At 45.9% G+C, this 20714-nt stretch overlaps 1 protein-coding gene across 1 annotated transcript in view; it reads right to left on the reverse strand.

Annotated features, from left to right (window-relative positions):
- The window catches only part of NUGGC (nuclear GTPase, germinal center associated), a 63055-nt gene that overhangs the window by 2877 nt on the left and 39464 nt on the right, over positions 1–20714 (reverse strand). Inside the window, exons 13-18 of the mRNA XM_008956228.6 lie at positions 16362–16526; positions 8841–8998; positions 6539–6677; positions 5606–5714; positions 4562–4698; positions 2259–2349 (exon numbers count right to left, since the gene is read on the reverse strand). Coding sequence (XP_008954476.1) covers positions 2259–2349; positions 4562–4698; positions 5606–5714; positions 6539–6677; positions 8841–8998; positions 16362–16526 — 799 coding nt within the window. The remainder of the gene's footprint in view (positions 1–2258; positions 2350–4561; positions 4699–5605; positions 5715–6538; positions 6678–8840; positions 8999–16361; positions 16527–20714) is intronic.

Raw genomic sequence — 20714 nt, forward strand, 5'->3', positions numbered from 1 at the left:
CCAGGGATGGGACTCATGAGCAGAGGGGAGTTAGGACCCGGAGTCTTTTTGTTCTGTCCCATATCTGGAAGGCCTGCCTTCTCCCCACTGCCTCTGAAATCAACCTAACCTTTGAGGCTTCCCCCAGGACCCAGCTTCAGTGATGCTTCCCCGCGTCCCAGCCCTGAATAACCACCCTGTCTCTGAACTTCAAGAATAACGATCTGAAGTCTGAGTGGGTTCCCTCCATCAGGGCTTTGCTTAAGTGTCACATTCCCAGGGAGACCTTCCTTTACCTCCCTGTCCCATACCCCAGCATCCCTTCTTCCCTTTCTGTGTTTCGCTTCCCTGCCACATATTTCACTTATTAGTTTGCTTACTGCCTGCCTTCCACCCACTGGGCTGTGAGCTCCGTGAAGGTGGGGACTCTTGCCTGTATTGGTCACCACTGTGTCCTCAGCACCCAGAACACTGCCTGGCACCCAGGAGGTGATCAGAATCGCTTGCTGAGTGAATGCAAACTCCCCAGTCTTACAATGCACATTCTTACACATCTTGTCTTACCAACCAGGTAAGGCCCTGACAACAGGGACTGCCTTTTAGATTTCTTTATAAAGTATGACCCCCTGACATGATGTATATTTGCTGTCGATGGTGAAGAGAAGGAAATAGGCTTAAATTATAGCAGTTGCACTTGACATCAAACTGAGGGGAGCACCATCTGTCAAGTGCACCTGCAATAATTCTTGAAGTTCAGAGACAGAGTGGTTATTCAGGGCTGGGATGCGGGGAAGCTTCACTGAAGCTGGTCAAGATCTCTGGCAAGCGGGAGTTCTTTAAAGCAGGCACATTGGAATGACTATCATCTTAAAACTTAGATTCCTATAAAGGCCTGGACAGAAGGTCGTGAGAGTCCAGTACATAATAGTGTGAGGGTGTTGTATCTCCTTCCCTGGAGTCCGTTAGGATCAGGTTAGAGGTCCATCTAACCAGCCATAAATGGGTCATAAAGATTCCCAGAGAGATGGAGAAGTGCAGAACGGATTGTTAGAAGCAGCCATTGTGGCTTTGACTTTGGGAACAGCTCTGTCTACTTTCACCCTGGCAAACTCAAATGGCATCAGATCTGTTCATTGCAGCAGGCAACTATGGATGTGGTATAAAATATAAAAGGCACAAAATATACAGGGTGCAGAGCAAGGCTCCCACCCTCTCCTACCCTCCAGCCTTCCAGTTCCCCTCCTTAGAGGCAACGAGTACTGCCAGTGTTCTATGTAGCCCATGGAGATTTTTATGCACATACAAACATATACATATGTATTTCCTTTTTTCCCCTCTCACAAATGGCAACATACCATATACATTTACTCACTTTGCTGTTTTCCACTTTGTAATATATTTTGGAGATCATTTCATGCCACTACCTATAAAGCTGCTTTATTTTTTCTAACAGTTACACAGTCCTCCACTCCTTGTGTATCTAATTTAATTTGAGCAGTGCTTTACTTACAGATATTTGAGTTGTCCCCATTTCTGACTTTAGAATGTTACCCTGAATAACCTTGTCTATATGCCACCCTCCCCCCATATAAGGATATCTGTAGGGTTGTTGCGCCAAATGATATGTGCATTTTAAATTTGGCTAGAAATTACTTAATTGCTGTTTGTACCAGGTTACCCTCTCCAGTTTATACCGGAGGCCTGATGGAGCCCATGGCCTGAAAGGGACACGGTTGCCTACACCAAGGTCCACAGCTGGGGCCGCATCCCTAGGCTATAGGTGGATTAAGAGAAGCCTTTCTCCACCATCACCAGACCATGAAATTTTTCTTAAGGAGGCATCAACTTAAAAGAAAGACTTTATGGAGAGAGCAGGGCAGAGCTGTGGATTTAAATTAGCCGCTTTCCAGCTATGGGACCTTGGGCACATTTCCTAATATGAGTCTCTATTTCTGCATCTGCAAAATGGAGCAACAACGTCTATCCCAGGGAGGTAATGTGAGAATTCAGTGAAACCATGAGCACAAAGCCTGAGTATAATGCTTGCTGTCAGTTGGGTGCTGGGCAAAGGGTAGGGCTGTTGTTTTCATCATCATCATCATCATCATCACCATCATCATCATCGTCATCATCTCCATTCCTTGCCCTGCTAATTCTTCCTAACTTCCTAACTTAAATTCCTAAAATTTAAACTTTAATACCTTTAAATTCAGGAAGGAGTAACCACAGCCAGGGCTGTCTGCACAATCACCCTGTATACAAAGCTTTGGCGTATTTACCTGCAAGCTCCTTGTAGAGGCCATCCCCCTGGGACGAAGCAAGGGCCAGCATAGTGGTGATGCTGCCCTTCACCTTCTCCACGATTCCAGTCTATGCAACAAGGACATTCAGTCTGTTAGGATGGTGCAGCCCAAGGAAAAGTGGATCTTATAAAAGGGACCCCACCCAGTCCCCCAGCCACGGAAGGTACAGACTGGGGTTGCCAAAGTCAGGCTTTGCAACCCAGTTGCAAAACGGTGAAACATTTTCAAGGACACCAAATGGCCCAGGAGGCAGCAAGACAACATTTCTGTGGGCTCCCATCTGTACAGCATCTCCCTCCCCGCCTACAGACTCGTGGGGGGCTGCAGCTCTGGTGCCAGCTGATCAAATCAGGAGCTAATAGGGAAGCATGAAGGCATGGCGGAGAGAATGGCAATCACAGAGATGGAAAAAGAGGGAAAGAGCTGGTCACTTTCCCACCATCCTCTCGTCCATGCATCTGCTCACTGGGGAGATGTTTGCTGCACACTTGCTCTGTGCCACTCACCTTACTGTACATGTCTGATTCTTCCCAACTGCCTGAGAAGTGTCTTCTTGCTACTCTTAGTCCTTTTATCAACTAAAACCCCTTTCTTCCCTCTTCTGTTTCTGCCTCCCTTTGAAAAAAATGTCAGGCTCCTTCCTGTAGCCTGGCAGAGTCTAGTTTTGAAGCTGGATCTCCTACGCTTTTTCTTTAACTTTCTAGATTCTAGATCAAGAGCCCTAAGCATACATCTCAGCTCTAGCCATGGACCTGGAACCTGTAACTCAAGGCCTCTAGGTTCCAGCTTCCTCATCTTTAAGATCAGGGAACGAGAGATTCACAGCTCCTAAACCACAAGAAGGAGTCACCTCACGCTAGAGTGAAAACGAAGCAGCAAGCCACATTATCGATCAATATATCAGAGACTAATCTGTATATTCAACAAAATACTATTCCATTCTTTAATTTACAGGACTATTGCGAAGAGGTAATTAAAAAAAAGTAAATCTTCAAACATTATGTATAAAAAGAAATTTCATCCATTGTGTAGAACTAAAATATTTTAAAAAACTAAAAGTTAACTGGCGTTCTTTAAAAAAAAAAAAAAAATCACAGAATGGGAACACTCTATGGTCTTGCCCAGTTTTAACTTCCTTTGTTTCTGTCATTTCAGATACATTTGTACATGGTCAACATACACATTTTTTAAGCGACATAGTTTCCTGGGTGTCTTAAGATCCAGTGTCTATGTACACAACGGGGAAATGGGAACTGGCTTTATGGAGTTCGGCCAGTTTCTTGTCCATGAATTTTTAGACGGTGATAACATGTTAAAGGATTGAAACTAAACTGCTGCTGGTGAACAAGATGCCTCTTAGCCTACTCCAAGGGGAATTACATGCTTTGAGTTGTAAAGAAGGATATTTTCCAAAACTGCAGTCCCGGTGGAGGAGAGGAGATTGGGCAGAAACAGGTTGGAGATGTTTCAAGAAGGCTGGTTCTGAGGTGGACTGAGATAGCAATAGGCCAGCTTCCTTGAGGGCTTGGGAGACAGGATCAGCCAGCCTGGGTTGAGGCAGAAAATGTGGAGCCTCACATGGCCAGGGAGGAAGCCCACAGTGGCATGGACTTCAAGGATCTCTACTACTTGGGGGAAAGGGGGTGGCAAGCCATGAGGCCCAGAGCAGAGGCAAGATGGTCCAGGTAGGCTTGGCAGAAGCATTTAGGCCCAAAGAAACCATCGGGAACTGTCTTCGGGGGTAGATAAAATTAAAGCTGAATGTGTGCTGGTTACCATAACTGACTGGCCTTGAGTAGTGTATCGATATTTACTTACTGACATTTTATGTAGACAAGACATCTCCCTATCTAAACAATCTGTTTTGAGATCGTGCTATTGTTGGACATGCTGGAGACAGGCTTCCCAATCCCAAATCCCAGCTGTGCATCTCCCTAGCTGTGTGGCTGGTTGATACATCTCCCGCTGCCAGAAGTTTCTTCTCTATAAAATGGGAACAATGATAGTACCTACCTCACAGACTTGCTGGGGATTAAATGAGCTAATGTAAATAGCTGAGCACATGTCTAGCTATTACAGTCTCTGTGCTACTGGTGACTCAGGAAAGAGGAGAGGCACAAGAGAGTGTTGGAAGACTGCAGCTCTCAAGTCGAAGCTCCAGAAAGCATCTGTTCCATTTGGACCCAAATGCCTACTATGCCTTCCACCTTCTGCACTCGCTTCCTCTCCTCCCCCGGAGCCTCTCGGGGTCTAGGATCCAGGATGTGGGCATAGAGTACCTTCAGCTGCTGAAACTGGTGCTGCATCCTTTCCTGGGCCCTTTCAAACATGCCCTCAGCCACCTGCCGGTCCACTCCTCTTCTGATGGCATCTTTCATCCGCTCACACGCTTTTTTGCCCGTGATCTGAGCTGCCTCTGGCAAAAATGATAGCCACAGTCACACCAAGACAAGGACCTGCTTAGAAATCTTTGGCATCATGGCCGGGCATGGTGGCTCACACCTGTAATCCCAGCGCTTTGGGAGGCTGAAGTGGGCAGATCACCTGAGGTCAGGAGTTCAAGACCAGCCTGCCCAACATGGTGAAACCCCCGTCTCTACTAAAAATACAAAAATTAGCTGGGCACAGTGTGCACGCCTGTAATCCCACCTACTTGGGAGGCTCAGGCACGAGAATTGCTTCAACCCAGGAGGCGGAGGTTGGAGTGACCTGAGATCACTGCCACTGCACTCCAGCCTGGGTGACAAAGCAAGACTCCATCTCAAAAAAACAAACAAACAAAAAAAGAAATCTTTGGCCTTAGAAAGAAAAGCAAGCCAAGCAAACAAACAACAACAACAAATATATATATATATACTTATATAAAAATAACACTTTATATGTTTAGATAATAACCAGCATTCAGAAAACCTAATGACTGAATTAAGCTGAAACTTGCAAAATCACTCCCTACCCCTCAAACGACAGAGCCACCAAAACAGGAAAGAGCCTGAAAGTGAGTTCACAAGTGAGTTCAAGTATTTGTGAATACTTGGAAACAAAAATGAGAACCTGGACACTGGATTCTACAGCTAAATCAGCTGGGATGTTGTATGCAAAAAAGCAGGGTGTCTGGACCAAGGGTAGACAGAAAGAGCTGGAAAACACACAGAGAAGGGTCCTCACACCCTGCAGTCATGTGGTTGCAATGTGTGGACTGAGAGTGCTGCAAAGTCTTAGGGTGCAAGAGAACAGGGCCTTTGAGGGAGCCGCAGAAAAGGATGCGAAAGGTGCTAACAGAAAGTCCCAGAGCAGGCAGAAATGCTGTCCCCCGCAGCCCCCACCTTCATAACAGAGCTTCAGGTCACTCTGGACAGAGGCAGTGAGGGACTCGTAGATCCTCCTCTTCCTTCTGAGGATGTGGTCCTCCAGGCCCCCGAGGATGGCACTTATCTGGGAAGATGTGGCAAAAGAGGCTGTTGGTGACAATTCCCTCAATGGAAGCAGGTCAGGTGTCCCAGTGCATGGCCACCATTCCCTCCACCTCCACCTTATATGATGCCCAGTTGTTTGTCTGTCATCTCCACAACTAGGCTGTGAGCTTCTCATAGGCAGGAACTCTGTTCTAAGCATCTTTATACCCCAAGTGCTTCCCATGGTGCCTGGCACCTACAAACTACTCAATAAATATTTGCTGAGTTGAACTCAGGCACAGGCAAGGTCCTGGAATGGGCCCTCTCTGGGGGGCAGAGGAGATACAAGCTCTTTCCCTAGCATTGCCATGTAATTTGAGGTGGCACTGGAAGGAAGTGGGTCACAGACAAGAGTCTTGAGGCCTCAAAACTAAAAATTGACCTAAAATTGAACAACAATAACAAAAAGGATAGAATTCTTTAAGTTTCACTGCATCGGATGCTACTTTGTAACATTGGCAAAAATGATAGGTTAGTGAAAATGGTTCCAGTTGATGCAAATTTTCATACAATTAAGGCTTCTTTAAAGATTCTTCCTGGAAACGGAGTCAACTTTGCAACCTTGTCGTGCACTCTCAGTTGCTTCACAGTGGAACAAAATGTCCCACACCTCCTCCAAGGCAGTCAGGCCCACTGCCGTCCCCACATCCCACTGGGTTCTGTATTTCACAGCGCCTCCTAGGAGGTACTCCCTGACCCTGGATACTCCAGGGAACAAGGGAACAGACAGGCAACCTACAAAACTGGCCTGGGAAGAAAGCCATGCCCAACCTCACTGCTCTCCTCACTTTATAAGGAACGTACCTCCTGGATCAGGAAATTTTTTTTGCAGCTATCATATTTCCAGCCACTTCTTATCCCAATTTCTGTCATTTTCTCCTGCAGGGAGTGCTTAAAAGCATCGATGTGAGGCATCAGAGCTGAACCAGTGGGCTTCCCCGTCCTACAGAGGAAAGTGACAAAAAAGTTTAAGAGAATGGTGGCTGCTGTGAGGCTGAAACAAACACGAAACTAGCTGGTGTCCTTTTATTCATTTAAGAGAAGGAAGATGAAATCTAACAGTTATCAAATCCCTATAACGTGCCAGGCACTGTGCTGTGCCAGACCTTTGACATAAAAACCTATGAAGTTCGTGAGATAATGCTCACTTAACAAGTGAGAAAAATTGAGGTTCAGAGAGGATTGCTGGTGTGTCCAAGGTCACACAGCTAGCAAGAGGCAGAGCCATGCTTGGAACACTGCTTTAACTACAGGACTCACAGTCTTTCCACTGCCAATGTGTGTCCACTTGAAAGGGTGGAACTTGAACTATACCTAAAAGTTGGGTAAGATCTGAAGAAGTGGAAAGAAGAAATTATTCCCCATGGGACAACATGGTAAGCACAGTCGTTTCAGAATATCCCAGAAATAGGAAGTGAGAGGTTGCAGAGGAGAGAGCACAAGCTTTAAATCCTAGCTCTCTGCTCATGAGTTGGGTGCCATTGGGAAAGATGCATAATTTTCTGAATCTCAGTTTGTTCAGATGTAAAAAGACAGAAGCCACTCCTTAGAGTCGCTGGGAACATCCAATGAGCTAATGCCTGCCAAGTGCTCAGCATTGGTGGCCAGGACAGGTAGCTGCTCTCTCTTTGCCACCTGCTGGGTGGGCTACAGCACAAGGCTGCAACCAGGCAGCGGTGCAGGCAGAGGTTGGAAAGGCAAGCTGGAGGCAGGTGGAATGTCTTGAACGCGTTCTAAGGAATTTGAAGTTTAGCCCACAGAATTGTAAACAGGGCGGGGGTGCAATCGATGGAATGGCATAATTCAAGACGTGCTTAAAGAAAGGTGGGGCAGGGATGGGGGCTCTGAGTAAGACACAAGCAAAGGCTGGAGAATGGTTCAAGCAGCCACCAATGGGCAACCACGTGAAATGCCAGCGGGAAGGACAGAGACTATGGGTGGCTGTACTTGGGGACTGGGAGATTCTGTTTCTGCTGATGGAGTAAAGAATTAGAGGTCAGCCGGGCGCGGTGGCTCACGCCTGTAATCCCAGCACTTTGGGAGGCCGAGGCGGGCAGATCACAAGGTCAGGAGATCGAGACCATCCTGGCTAACATGGTGAAACCCCGTCTCTACTAAAAAATACAAAAAATTAGCCAGGCATGGTGGCGGGTGCCTATAGTCCCAGCTACCCGGGAGGCTGAGGCAGGAGAATGGCGTGAACCCAGGAGGCAGAGCTTCCAATGAGCTGAGATCGCGCCACTGCACCACTCCAGCCTGGGCGACAGAGCGAGACTCCATCTCAAGAAAAAAAAAAAAAAAAAGAATTAGAGGTCAAGGAAGGAGGGAAGGAGGGAGCACCAAGGAGGTACAGTCCCCAAACCCACACCATGTATGTGAGCAGGCAGAGTGTGTCAGAAACAGACACAGCATCTTCAGTGCATTCAGGGAAAGCTCTGAGGCTGGGTGTGGTGGCTCACGCCAGTAATCCCAGCACTTTGGGAGGACGATGGGGGAGGATCATTTAAGGTCAGGATTTCAAGACCAAACTGGTCAACACAGCGAAACTCTGTCTCTACAAAAAATATTTTTTAAAAGTTAGCCAGGCATGGTGGCATATGCCTGTGGTCTCAGCTACTTGGGAGGCTGAGATGGGAGGATTGCCTGAGTCCAGGAGTTTGAGGCTGCAGTGAGCTAGGATTGTGCCATTGCACTCCAGCCTAGGCAACAGAGCAAGACCCTGTCTCATTTTTTAAAAAAAAGGAAGAAAGAAAGTTCTAAAGGCCATGTGTTTGCTTAATTCTACTCTCTCCAATCAAAATACCCTGTCCTGGGCTCAGATCCCTAAGAAAATGTATCCCCTGCTGCATGTATGAGATATTTGAAAAATAATGGGAATCGTAACATTAGTCTGAAAGCAGCATCTCAATCTGTGTCCAGGTCATCATGGGAAATTTTTAAGTAAACCAAACCAAGAAGGCTTTTGTGTTTTGCCAAAGACTAAGGTTTCCTTCTCCAGTTACAAGCTACTCTTTACACTTACAGATCCAAAGTCTAAATTCTTAAAGACTGGCTCCACATTCTTCCGATGTTTGTTCCCGAAGGTGCAAGATGAGAGATCCTTTACCTAAAAATGCTTCCAAAAACAGGGTCGATCTGGTCATAGATGGGCTGAGTGAGGGCTTCATTTAGATCAATTCTCGCCAGAGTCCTGGAGGCATAGATGCCATTTTTCAGGCAAACAGCTTTCAGGGTCTGATGAAAACCTTGGTTTCCTTTACTCCTCTAGATAATCAACAATAAATTAGCAGAGTTAGCAGGCATTAACTGGAAGGTCACTGGATTAGAATTGCATTGCCCTGGCCAAAGATCACTACCAAGAATCACAGGAAAGTGTAGAGACAACATGCTCTTTAAATATATGATTAAACTAAAAGAGGGAGGACAGTGGTCACACCTCTAGGTCGTCTGGGTGCCCCTGCCATGGGCTTCCTAAAGTCCCTGTGCTCACTTTGATCACAACCCTTCTGAAGTGATTCTGTGTTAGTTTACTCATTTGTCCAGCTCCTGTACTCGGCCATCAGCTCATTGAAATCAGGCACAGTGTCTCATCCATCTTTATGTCCTCAACATCTGGCAATAACTTAAGTAGTGTTTGAGAAATATTTGCTAAATGAGCAATTATTGAATGAATAAATAAATGAATGAATGACAACGTTCTATGACCGGACAATAAGTATATGTCTTGAATTTTCTAAGGATAGTCCAGATTTCATAAACTTTTTGTTAAACTTTTAATGAAATACAATTTGATTTGTAATGTCTTGGCGATGTTTTTTTCCCAGGGAAATAAATACATAAATGAGAGGAAAGAAAAATATAAAGCTAGACCTATGAGAGACATTAATCAATTTCGGCCAGATGGTAATCATTAGTAAAGAGAGTAAAAATGTGTTTGCTAAAATTTCAGTAGAGAGCTCTGTGATTTTTTAATCAATGATATATGTTTTAAGGGAATGGCCACATAGCATTGTACAATTGGTATAATTCTCTCTTTTTTTCTCTGCTCTTTTTACTTAGTATTACAACATGAGAATATCCCCAAATCATTGTAAATATGTTCCAGGCCAGATGCAGTGGCTCATACTGGTAATCTCAGCACTTTGGGAGGCCAAGGCAGGTGGATCATCTGAGGTCAGGAGTTCAAGACCATCCTGGCCAACATGGTGAAACCCCCATCTCTACTAAAAATACAAAAATTAGCCAGGCATGGTGGCACATGCCTGTAATCCCAGCTACTCAGGAGGCTGTAGCAGGAGAATCGCTTGAACCTGGGAGGTAGAGGTTGCAGTGAGCCGAGATCGCAGCACTGCACTCCAGCCTGGGCAACAAGAGCGAAACTCCAACTCAAAAAAAAAAGTTCCAAAAATTGTACTAATCACCATTTAATATAGTATCATATGGATGAAAAATAATTCATTTTACCTCTCTCTTGTTCTCAGACATTTCGGTTATTTTCCTATGTTAAATAATGATATGATGTTAGTATGTAACTGTCTTCCCAAATTTCTGATCTCAAAGATACATTGTTTGTTTGATAGGAGCACCTTGGGCATGTTTGTAGTCACAGAGGAAGAAGTCATTAAAGGGCTGATGAGATGGGACAGTTGATGGGGTTAAGTCCTGGAAACACTCGAAAATGTCTGTAGTTGCTTCTTCCGCTCACAGCAAACTCTCAACAGGGTGATCTCTGCCTCATGCCTTCGTCCTCTCAGCCCCCACTCACTCATTCACTTTCTGTGATCTAGGTTTTTCAATCGTGGGATAGAAACAGCTCTATCTAAGGTCACTTCTTTATCTATTGCTATGAAACAAATTACCCCGAACATAGCAGTGCAGTGGCTTAAAAACAAACAGTAAAGGCCTGTCATCCCTCAGGGATCTGTGGGTCAGGACTGGGATGGCTGGGCTGGCCACTCTGGCTCAGGATTCTCCTGAGGTGTGGTCAGGTGTGGCTGGGGGCATAGTCATCTGAGTGAGGCTGGAGGATCTGCTTCCAAAGACACCCGGCTGCTCGCTGGTGCTGGCTCCTGGCCTCAGGCGGGGGCCTTAGTTGCTCTCCATGTGACCTCCGCACACAGTGGCTCAATTTCAGGACACAAAGGCGTCCCCCTGGGAAAGTGACCCAAGAGCCACCACGGAAACTTCCATGGCCCTTGATGGCCTAGCCTCAGAAGCCACACACTGTCACCTCTGCAGCATTCTCCTGCTCAGAAATCAGCCCTGATTCAACGTGGGGGAGACTCCATGAGGGCATAAATACCCAGAGGTGAGGACCCTTGGGGCCACCGTGGTGGCTGCCTAGCACAGTCACCAATGAAACCCTCAATGGCCAAATCCAATGGCTCTGGTTTGCTTTTGTTTGTTTGTTTGTTTGTTTTTTACTTCTCAGGAGCATGTGATATTCTTCTTAATGAACTTTTTTTTTCTTTTTTAAGAGACAGGGTCTCTCTCTGTCACCCAGGCTGGAGTGCAGTGGCACGACCATAGCTCACTGCAGCCTCCAACACCTGGGCTCAGGTGATCCTCCTGCCTCAGCTTCCTGAGAAGCTGGGACTACAGGGGTATGCCACCATGCCCAACTTTTTTTTTTTAAGAGACAGGTTCTTGCTATGTTGCCTGGTTGGTCTTGAACTCCTGGCCTCAAGCAATCCTTCTGCCTCAGCCTCCCAAAGTGCTGGGATTACAGGCATGAGCCACTGCACTCAGCCTTAACAAACTTTATTACTTCAGTTTTCTGGTTGGAAAATAAGAAATTAAGCATTACACTAAAAATAAGCATAAAAATAAGAAAATAGGCATTACACGATTTCCTTCTTCTGCTACCTCTCAGGCTTTTCCTTCTCTGCCCCTCCCCTGCCCCTCTTTATTCTTTTGCTTCCTTAACGTGGCCTTTGTATGAAGCGATATCCTATCACTGTCCTTCTCTCCACTCCTCCTCAATCCCATTCACTGGTATATGTGCATCAATTCCATGCAAGTGACAGCTACATCCTCCAGCGCCACCTCTCTCCAGGCTTCAGTTCCACATTTCCAACACTGTATTAGATATTCCACCTCCATGAAACAGTAAATACATAATCTTCAGTTGTGAAAATATTGCTTCCGCAACCAAAGGATAAGCTCCTCCCTCCCAAATCTTCTTAGATCTTCTTTAAATTGAAGCAATTTGCTTTCTCTTGGATGCACATCTTCCCCAAAAATGTTGCCACCTTGCTTTCCCACACCCCCCCCATGTCTGAACTATTGATAATCCTCATTGAGATGTCCTTCAGATTTGCTCTCCCAGCCACCTCTTCCTTCCTATTCTGTCTGCCACAACCTTCGTTGAGATCTTGCCATGTCTCATCTTAACAAAGCACCTACTGTAAGGGAAATGGCTGCGCTTTAGTCAGGAGTAGGCCGAGGCGGTCTTCTACTGCATCATGACTCAGCGGGTTTGGAGTACAGGTGCACAACCCTGCACATTATGTAACCACGCCACATGAGGTGCATTAGAGGATCACCCACATGAGCTTGTGCTTGGCTCAGAACCACTATTGTCTATAGACGGTATAATTACCCTGCTAACGCTGTACATACAGCTCGCTCATGCCCAGAGAAAGAGTAAAGCCATGTCAAAACTGTCTACGATTCCTCGTTTATCCAGCTACCCGCCACTCGCTCACCAACTCCCCTCAGACCTCAGTTAGACCCTGACACCTCCTAACCAGGCTCTCTGCCTCCAGTTTTCCCCCAAGCATTACGCTTCCCAAAGCATTAGTTCTGATGAAGCTATTCTGCTCAAAACTTCACTATGTTCCAACTGTTCAACCTGGTCTAAAGTCTGCAGCAAGCTGACTGTCAGCCTATTCCCCCAAAACTCTGCCCTGTGTACTTGCACTGCAGTTAGATGGCAGCTTCTGGCTCCCACATGAGCTCTGGCCTTCCTCCCCTGAAATGCCTTCCCTGCCCCTCCACTCCTCTGCCCAAAGACACACCACCAGCCTCCAGGGCCAGGCTCCAACAACCTCCTCTCTAGAAGGTTTATTGGACTGTCCTCTAACCTGGCCTGCGATTTCTTTTCCAATATCCATCCCTCCTGCTTCACTGTTGCCTCCCTAGTCCTTCTGTTCTGGAGAAAATGAACTCTACTCCTGCCTCCAGGATGGGACACACACACAGGCCTGAGCTATTCAGCACAAGGCATTCTCTTTTCTCAGGGATCGGTTTAGAAATAGGCATGTGACCCACTTAGAGCCAAAGAAACACCGTGAGGGGTTTGCTGAGGTTTCTAAAAAAAGTTCACTCTTCTGAAAGCAGGCCCGGAAATGGCTATCCCCCTCTTCCTCTAGACCAGTGATTCTCAACCGGGAGTGATTTTGTCACAACTGAAGAGTGGGGGCTGCTACCAGCACCTAGGGGGTAGAGTCTAGGGATGAAACAACCTGCAATTCACAGGACAGCCCCTCACAACAAAGCGTGATCCGGTCCCAGATGTCAATCATGCTGAGGTTAACAAACCCTGCTCCAGAGCTCATGGTGTTCAGATGTGAGTGCAAGAACAGCTGCAGCCATTTTGCCATCATGAGAGAAGCAGCCTGAGAATGGGGCCCATGGAGGCACTGGATTCAGCTCATCCCCCAGGCCCTCTCTTCCCTTGGCTCTCGGACACGTGGGCCAATACACTTCCTCATGGCTAAGAATGGCTTCAGTTAGGGACTCTGATTTGCAGCCAAAAGATTCCAGCCTGCCACAGCCCCCACCAGAATGCTCTCCCTTCTCTAAACATTTGGAGAACTTTCTGACTGTCTTGTGGTCCTCACCAGCATGCTACCTTTTATTATAGTTCCCCAAATGCTCTCTTAACTCTTCTGAGCAGGGATGTATCTTTCTATTCCCGAAAACTAATAAGAAAAACAGTTGATTTGTTAGACACTCTCTTTATGCTGAGTGCGTTGGTCAACCCAGCATTATCGCTTTACGTTCATTCTTTCAACTTATCTTTACAGCAACCCTATAACATAGGTACCATGGTCCTCAATTTACACAGAGGAACCTGAGGCACAGAGAGTTTGAGTAACTTGTCCCGGTCACATAGGTGGCAGATGGGGAAACTGAGGTACGAACCAGAGCCCATGTGGGATACGAAGCCTCTTGGCAACCATGCCTTGTATTCCAAAGTCCTTGTTACATGCAGAAATGAATGAATGAATGAATGCAGCAAAATTTACTTTTATGGGGATTTATAGATGTTAAACTATATAACTGGTTGGCAACTACAAGTTGCTGCAATCGTTTGCTGAGTAGTTTAGGAGACGCAACAGGTGAGTGCAGCAGGAGTTGGGTGTCAAATTATGAAGTTAGGCCGACCTGGGTTAGATGTGGAGTCCATGCATGGCCATGGAAAAGGTATTTAGTCTCTCTAAGGCTGTAAAATTAAAATAATAATAAGGGTGTTTGCCTCACAGAATGGCTGTGAGGATGGGATAAGGTAACGTGCAGTATCTGATTCCACAGTCAGCATTTTGCTCACATTTGCTGACTGAATGCACGCATGCGTACATACTACACACACGGATACTTGGCTACCCACGCCCAACCGCATGGAAGACACTCCAGCTGTCATCCTCCTGTGTCCACACACTGACACTTTCCCCAGTGACCCCAGAATCACCCCAACTTATCTCCTCTTTTACTCTTGGTTCTTTCGGCATTTATTCTTTGTCTTGTGCTAGAGAATCTCCTCCTTTCCTTTCATCCAAATTGCAGCACATGCATCTACTTATCTAGACTTTTTTTTTTTTTGAGACGGAGTCTCACTCTGTCACCTCAGCTGGACTGCAATGGCACCATCTCAGCTCACTGCAAGCTCTGCCTCTCAGGTTCAAGTGATTCTCCTGTCTCAGCTTCCCCAGTAGCTGCGATTACAGGTGTCACCACCACACCCGACTAGTTTTTGTATTTTTAGTAGAGACTGGGTTTCACCATGTTGGCCAGGCTGGTCTCAAACTCCTGACCTCAGGTGATCCATCCACCTCAGCCTCCCAAAGTGCTGGGAATACAGGCACAAGCCACCACACTCAGGCTCATCTAGACACTTAAACAAGATTTTACACAAAGCACACAGATAACAACACCCAGAAGAGGCCAGGTGCTAGAAAGCCGGTATCATCGGTGCACATAGAAAAGCCTCCAGGAAGCCAACCACCCCATCACACTCACCTTTTCACACATTTTCCACTGCTCACATTCCAACTTTCCAAGGCCCACTAAAAACTACAACCACAGACCATCCATGCACTTCTCCCAGCATGGGGGGACACCAAGTCATCTTTGCTACATGAGCAGTGTTGTCCATCACATCTTCCCCTTAATGGGTGCTACGGACTAAAGTGTGACCCTTGAGGTTCACATGCGAAGCCCTAACCACCAGGGTGACTGTGTTTGGAGACACAGCTGGTAAGGAGGCAATTAAGGTTAAATGGGGTCATAAGGGTGGGGCCCTGATCTGACAGGTGTGGTGTCCTTCTGGGAAGAGAAAGAGATCCCAGGAGTGTGCGTGCTCAGTGAAGAGGCCACGTGAGGACACAGCAAGAAGGTGGCCATCTACCTTCTCCAGAGGAGGAGAAAGGCCTCAGAACTCACCCTGCTGACACCTTGATCTTGGACTTCCAGCCTTCAGAACTATGGGAAAATCGATGTCTGTGGTTCAGGCCACCCAGTCTATAGGATTTTGTTATGGCAGCCCAAGCAGACTAATACAATAGGCCTCTTTTTTCACCCCTTAGTCTTAGATAAATACTGCCTTACACTTACATTTTCATCCTTCAGAAACTCTATACAACTAATTATGAAATAAAACCACAATTTGTATGCCAATTGAGAGGTTACAAGATGTTTCCTTATTGTGTAAGCTCATTGATACTGATATCAACACTACCAGATAGGTAGGGCAAGCATTGAGCATCCTCATTTTATAGAATAAAACCAATAAATTTTTTAAAAATGGGTCTAGAGCTTTGCCCAGGGCTACAAGGTGGATGTTTGGTGGAGCTGGTACTCCAACCAAGACCCTCAGATCCCAGATTCCCACTCTGTCTTTGCTGAACTGTGTACCTTCCTTGGTCCTTTCAAGACACAGATGAACAACTGTTACGTGCAATTTTCACTCTCTCCTACCCTCCTCTAGCTCTTTTTTTTTTTTTTTTTTTTTTTTTTTTTGAGATGGAGTCTCACTCTCTCACCAGGCTGGAGTGCAGTAGTGCAATCTCGGCTCACTGCAATCTCCGCCTCCCTGGTTCAAGCAATTCTCCTGCCTCAGCCTCCTGAGCAGCTGGGATGACAGGCACACGCCACCACACCTGGCTAATTTTTGTATTTTTAGTAGAGACGGGGTTTCACCATGTTGGCCAGGATGCTTTTGATCTCCTGACCTTGTGATCCGCCCACCTCGGACTCCCAAAGTGCTGGGATTACAGGCATGAGCCACCGTGCCCGGCCCGCTAACTCTTTACCTCTTTTGAAGGGAATGGGATGATGCAAAAGAAGCTTGGGGATTGGGCAGGCCTCCTGGAATATCCGAGTTTTCCCTGGAAGGGTCACTCACCACCAAGCATGCCCTGAGGATGCAGCGGTAAGAAGTCCTGGCGGTCCTGACCCCTTCTTGCAGAGGCTGCTCCATGCAGGCGAAGCACTGTGCGATGGCCTTCTCCAGCAGCTCAACCTTCTCTTCCGCAAATCTCCGCAGGACACTCATGTGCAAGTGTTCATTCTAGGGACAAGGACCATAAAAGCATCAGGCCACCCCCTCCCTAAGGGCACCTTCTCCTGAAGCTTTGCTTTCTTTAAGCTTGTCACCAGCTCAAGATTCAGCTTATCACTCAGAGCTGACTTCTCTTTATTGTCCTCATAAGACCTCACTCAGTGCACAGACCCCTTTACGCTTTGTGGGGTTAGAGAATAGAACAAATACCTGCCTGGTGCAACTTATTTCATTTCTTAAAAATCACAGTCTCTGCTTATTCAGCAACTTATTTCAGCTGTATTATCCATCAGGCTATTTGGGGAAGTAGCTATCCACATAGAAATCCAATTGTTATCAAAACAGATTTTTCCAATGACATCTGATTCAACAAACATTTCATGAGCTTTGACTTTGCACGAAGGAGTTTTTAAGGATAATGCTTCTTAAATTTTAACATGCATACAAATCAACAGGAGATCTTAAAATCTGAAACCCAAGGTCCTGGGATTCTGCATTTCTAGCCAGTAATGCTGGTCTTCCGAGCTATGGACCACACTTTGCATAGCAAAGCTACAGGACCGCAAAAATAAATCCATGCTTCCTTCTTCAAAGAATACAGTCTAATCAGGGAGAAAACATATATTCAAATAATACAAGGAAGTGACCACCAGAGAAAGCCTTGACCCCTAGGTGCCTGATATGGTTTGCTGTGTACCCACCCAAATATCATTTTGAATTGTAGCTCCCATAATTCCACGTGTTGTAGGGGGGACCTGGTGGGAGATAATTGAATCATGGGATTGGCTTTCCCCATACTGTTCTCATGGTAGTGAATGAGTCTCATGAGATCTGATGGTTTTATAAGGAGAAACCCCCTTTGCTTGGCTCTCATTTCTCTCTTGTCTGCCACCATGTAAGACATGCCTTTTGCCCACCATGATTGTGAGGCCTCCCCAGGCACATGGAACTGTGAGTCCATTAAACCTCATTTTCTCTACAAATTACCCCGTCTCGGGTATGTCTTTATCAGCAGCATGAAAATGGACTAATACAGTTCCAAACTGGGAACTCATAGTGTTGTTCCCCACATGGGAACCTTGGTGGGTCCCACAGTGCCTGCAGCAGACAGAGCCACACTCCCCACCTTGGCCTTTAAGGCACCTCATAGCCAGAACTCACTCCATCTCTCTAGCACCACCATCTCTGTTTGCCTGACACATCCTGCCAAGTAGCTACCCCTGGACTTGCTGCTATTCCCCAAACATGCTGTCAGTCTTGTGCCCTCTGGGCCTTGCTGATTTCATCTTTGTTACTTCGGAGACAAAGCTCAAAGGTCCTTCCCATGAGGAACCTTCCCTGAGTCCCCAGGTAGAGGTGGGGCTCTCTGTCCTGTGCTCCCACTGCACTTCCCACAGTCCTGCACCACAGCACGTCTCCTGCCTCCTGCCGTATGACATTTCTCTCGTTCCCTGTGTCTTCTTCCCTGGATAGGAACTTGCCAAAGGAGCAGGCTCTTAGTCATGCTCTTTTATTCCAGGGCACAGCACAGAGAGCAAAACCCATAGACATGTGTGGATTGAACGAGTGGCCCAGAGAAACTGCAAGATAATTTGGGCTTTTAAATTCTATTCCAAATAGACAGAAATAGCTCTCGAATCGATGTGTGACCTGATACAGGTGATTTAACTTCTCTGATTCTCAACGGTATCATCTTTAAAGTAAGTGAATTGGGTTGAATGATCTTGAAAACAACCTCACACTCTAAAATGCTGTGAATCTTGGAGTAAATACGTTTTAGAGTTTATGGAGACTGTTTAGCATTCGGTGCACCCCGGGAATTTCCCTCATTTTCACCATTAAGACTTCTACAAAGCATTTTTCCCAGGACATCCTTTAGATTCTTTTGAATTTGTGGTGTCACCAGTGATGAAAATGAAAGAAGAAAGAAGTCATGGAAAGAAAAGCCATGGGCATGATTCTCACAGTGCCTCACTCTCAATAAATCCTTGTTGAATAAACAAAAGAATGATAAGAAAGGGAAGAGCGGAGAATAAAAGAACAATAAGAAACAAAGAAGCTGGCACTTAGTATGAATAAACGCAGACTTCATTTGACATTGAGATGTGATCATCAACTTCCTATGGACTCTTAAAAATAATGATTGCTCATTTAAAATCACTACTCAAACTCCAAATTTTTGGTTTCAGTGATCATCTTTGAAAAAAAATCAATCACACACATATTTAGATTTGATTTTTCAGAATTCAAAGGAACTGACAAATTCTTGCCTTCCAACTTTCTATCAAAGAGCTAAGAGTAAGACCAATACCTAAGGCCAAGGAATTTTGAGCAAAGTTGCCAGCAACTCCCTAACATAGCTATTGCAGAATTGCCAGTCAGCCCCCTTCTCCTCTATGTTTTCCACTGCTTGGAGTCTGGCTGCAAGGGTGAATCTGAGCCCCTCTGAGCTCTGCACTTCCATATTAGCAAAGAAAACACGTGGGGTGGGCACTTCTGGCCTTGATGGCAAAATGCCTTGTCCTAATGTTTGTAAAATACACCAACCTCACACAGCCTACATCAGATTCATTTTCCATCAGCACTTCCAAAAGCAATCTTGTGCTGGGCAGAGAGACAAATTTCACCCTGAAGAACTGTTTTGGGAAATTGGAAGGTCAAACCCTTCCCCAACGATTTCAGCGGACAAAGTCAAATAAGAAAATCTCAGATTCCAAGAGTTTTGTTTTGTTTTTGTCCTGTACAACTAGACCAAAACAAGACATAAGAAATAGATTTAAAAAAGACTGAATTTTGCTCTATATGCCCCTTTTATGCAGAAGAAAGACCCCACACCACTAAAGACTTTTTACAAGCATTTATACACAACCAAAGGCCCCAGGTGGCACTGCTTACTCCCACGTGGAAGTCAGGTCTCGAGTGTCTGCCTCCCCTTGCCACCCCACAGGGTCACCATTGGCCCACCTTCCCCATCCTCAGGACCAGCTCCTCGACCACTCACAAAGCCCTATTCATGTACTTCCTCTGCCCCTTCCCTGTTCCAGCATAACAAGAAGACAAACACCTTGACTGTGCACATCTGACAGGTGAAGGCAAGTGTGGAAATAAGTGAAAACCAACCAAATGAGGACAAGCAGAGGCTGTTTATTCACAGCTCACTACAGCAACAGAGTCAGCCACCATCATTTGAGTTCAGCAGAGACTCAAAAGCAGGCAGGGGAGTGGAAAAGCTTCATGGTGGACAAAAGGAAAGGCTTCGGGGTGCCCTGATTGGAGGCTGTTGGCCTGGGGACACTAAAGACGGGCTAGCTAAAAGCAGAGCAGCCAATGTGGTTGGTTAGGCATAGACATTTGGTTTTCCCGGTTGGTAGTAAGTTGGAAGCAGGAACAGAGATTAGGGAAGTTATTCATCAAGTCCCGGCCATCTGGTGCTGATTGTTACAGAGTTATTCTTTAGCCTCCTGGGTTGTTATTAGAGATAGCAGTTTGACTTCCTGAAGTCTGACTTACAGACAGAAGGCTTCCTGGGCTGTTTATTGTAGATAAGAGGTTGGTTTCTGGGCAGGTGGCTGCAGGTTGTGGTCAGAGATCTATCTTTACGCACGGTCCAGCAATTGTCTTTGCATATTCCATCTCTCATAAGGAGACAACACAGCTGGTGACTGACGACAGTAAGAGGTTTTTCTCCAAAACCCCCCAAGTCTCTAATCTAGCAGCTTATCCCTCTTATTTTAGGGTTAAAAAGAAACCATCCATGAAAGAGATAAATATGTCAATTACTATGAGAAAAGTAATTTTAACTACTTTTTCAGAAGGCCTGCATTCTTGCCAGTGAAGATAACTATTGAAACTCTACTGAAATTCCCTCCAAGCTTCCATCCTCTCACATTATTTTCCTGTGCTCTTCTGAGCTTGAGATTCTGACAGCACCAGAGACAGATGAAATATTTTTGGACTGTATACATAAACACGCCTCTCCAGGGTAACCAAGAAGTGTCTATATTCCACTAGAAGCAAGCCAAATCACGCCTGCCATCGCTTAAACACATTCCACCTTGTTCAAGTCTCAGGAGAGTTGGAAAATAGCTACTATTTTGACATTTTTCTCTCAGCCCATCTGTCCCAGGTAAAATATTACTCCTTTCTCTTTTACCCAAATGTTATGATTTTAACCCTCTAATTATCTTTTTGTCCTTT

Source organism: Pan paniscus, chromosome 7 (genome assembly GCF_029289425.2).
Source record: "Pan paniscus chromosome 7, NHGRI_mPanPan1-v2.0_pri, whole genome shotgun sequence".
NCBI lineage: Eukaryota > Metazoa > Chordata > Mammalia > Primates > Hominidae > Pan > Pan paniscus.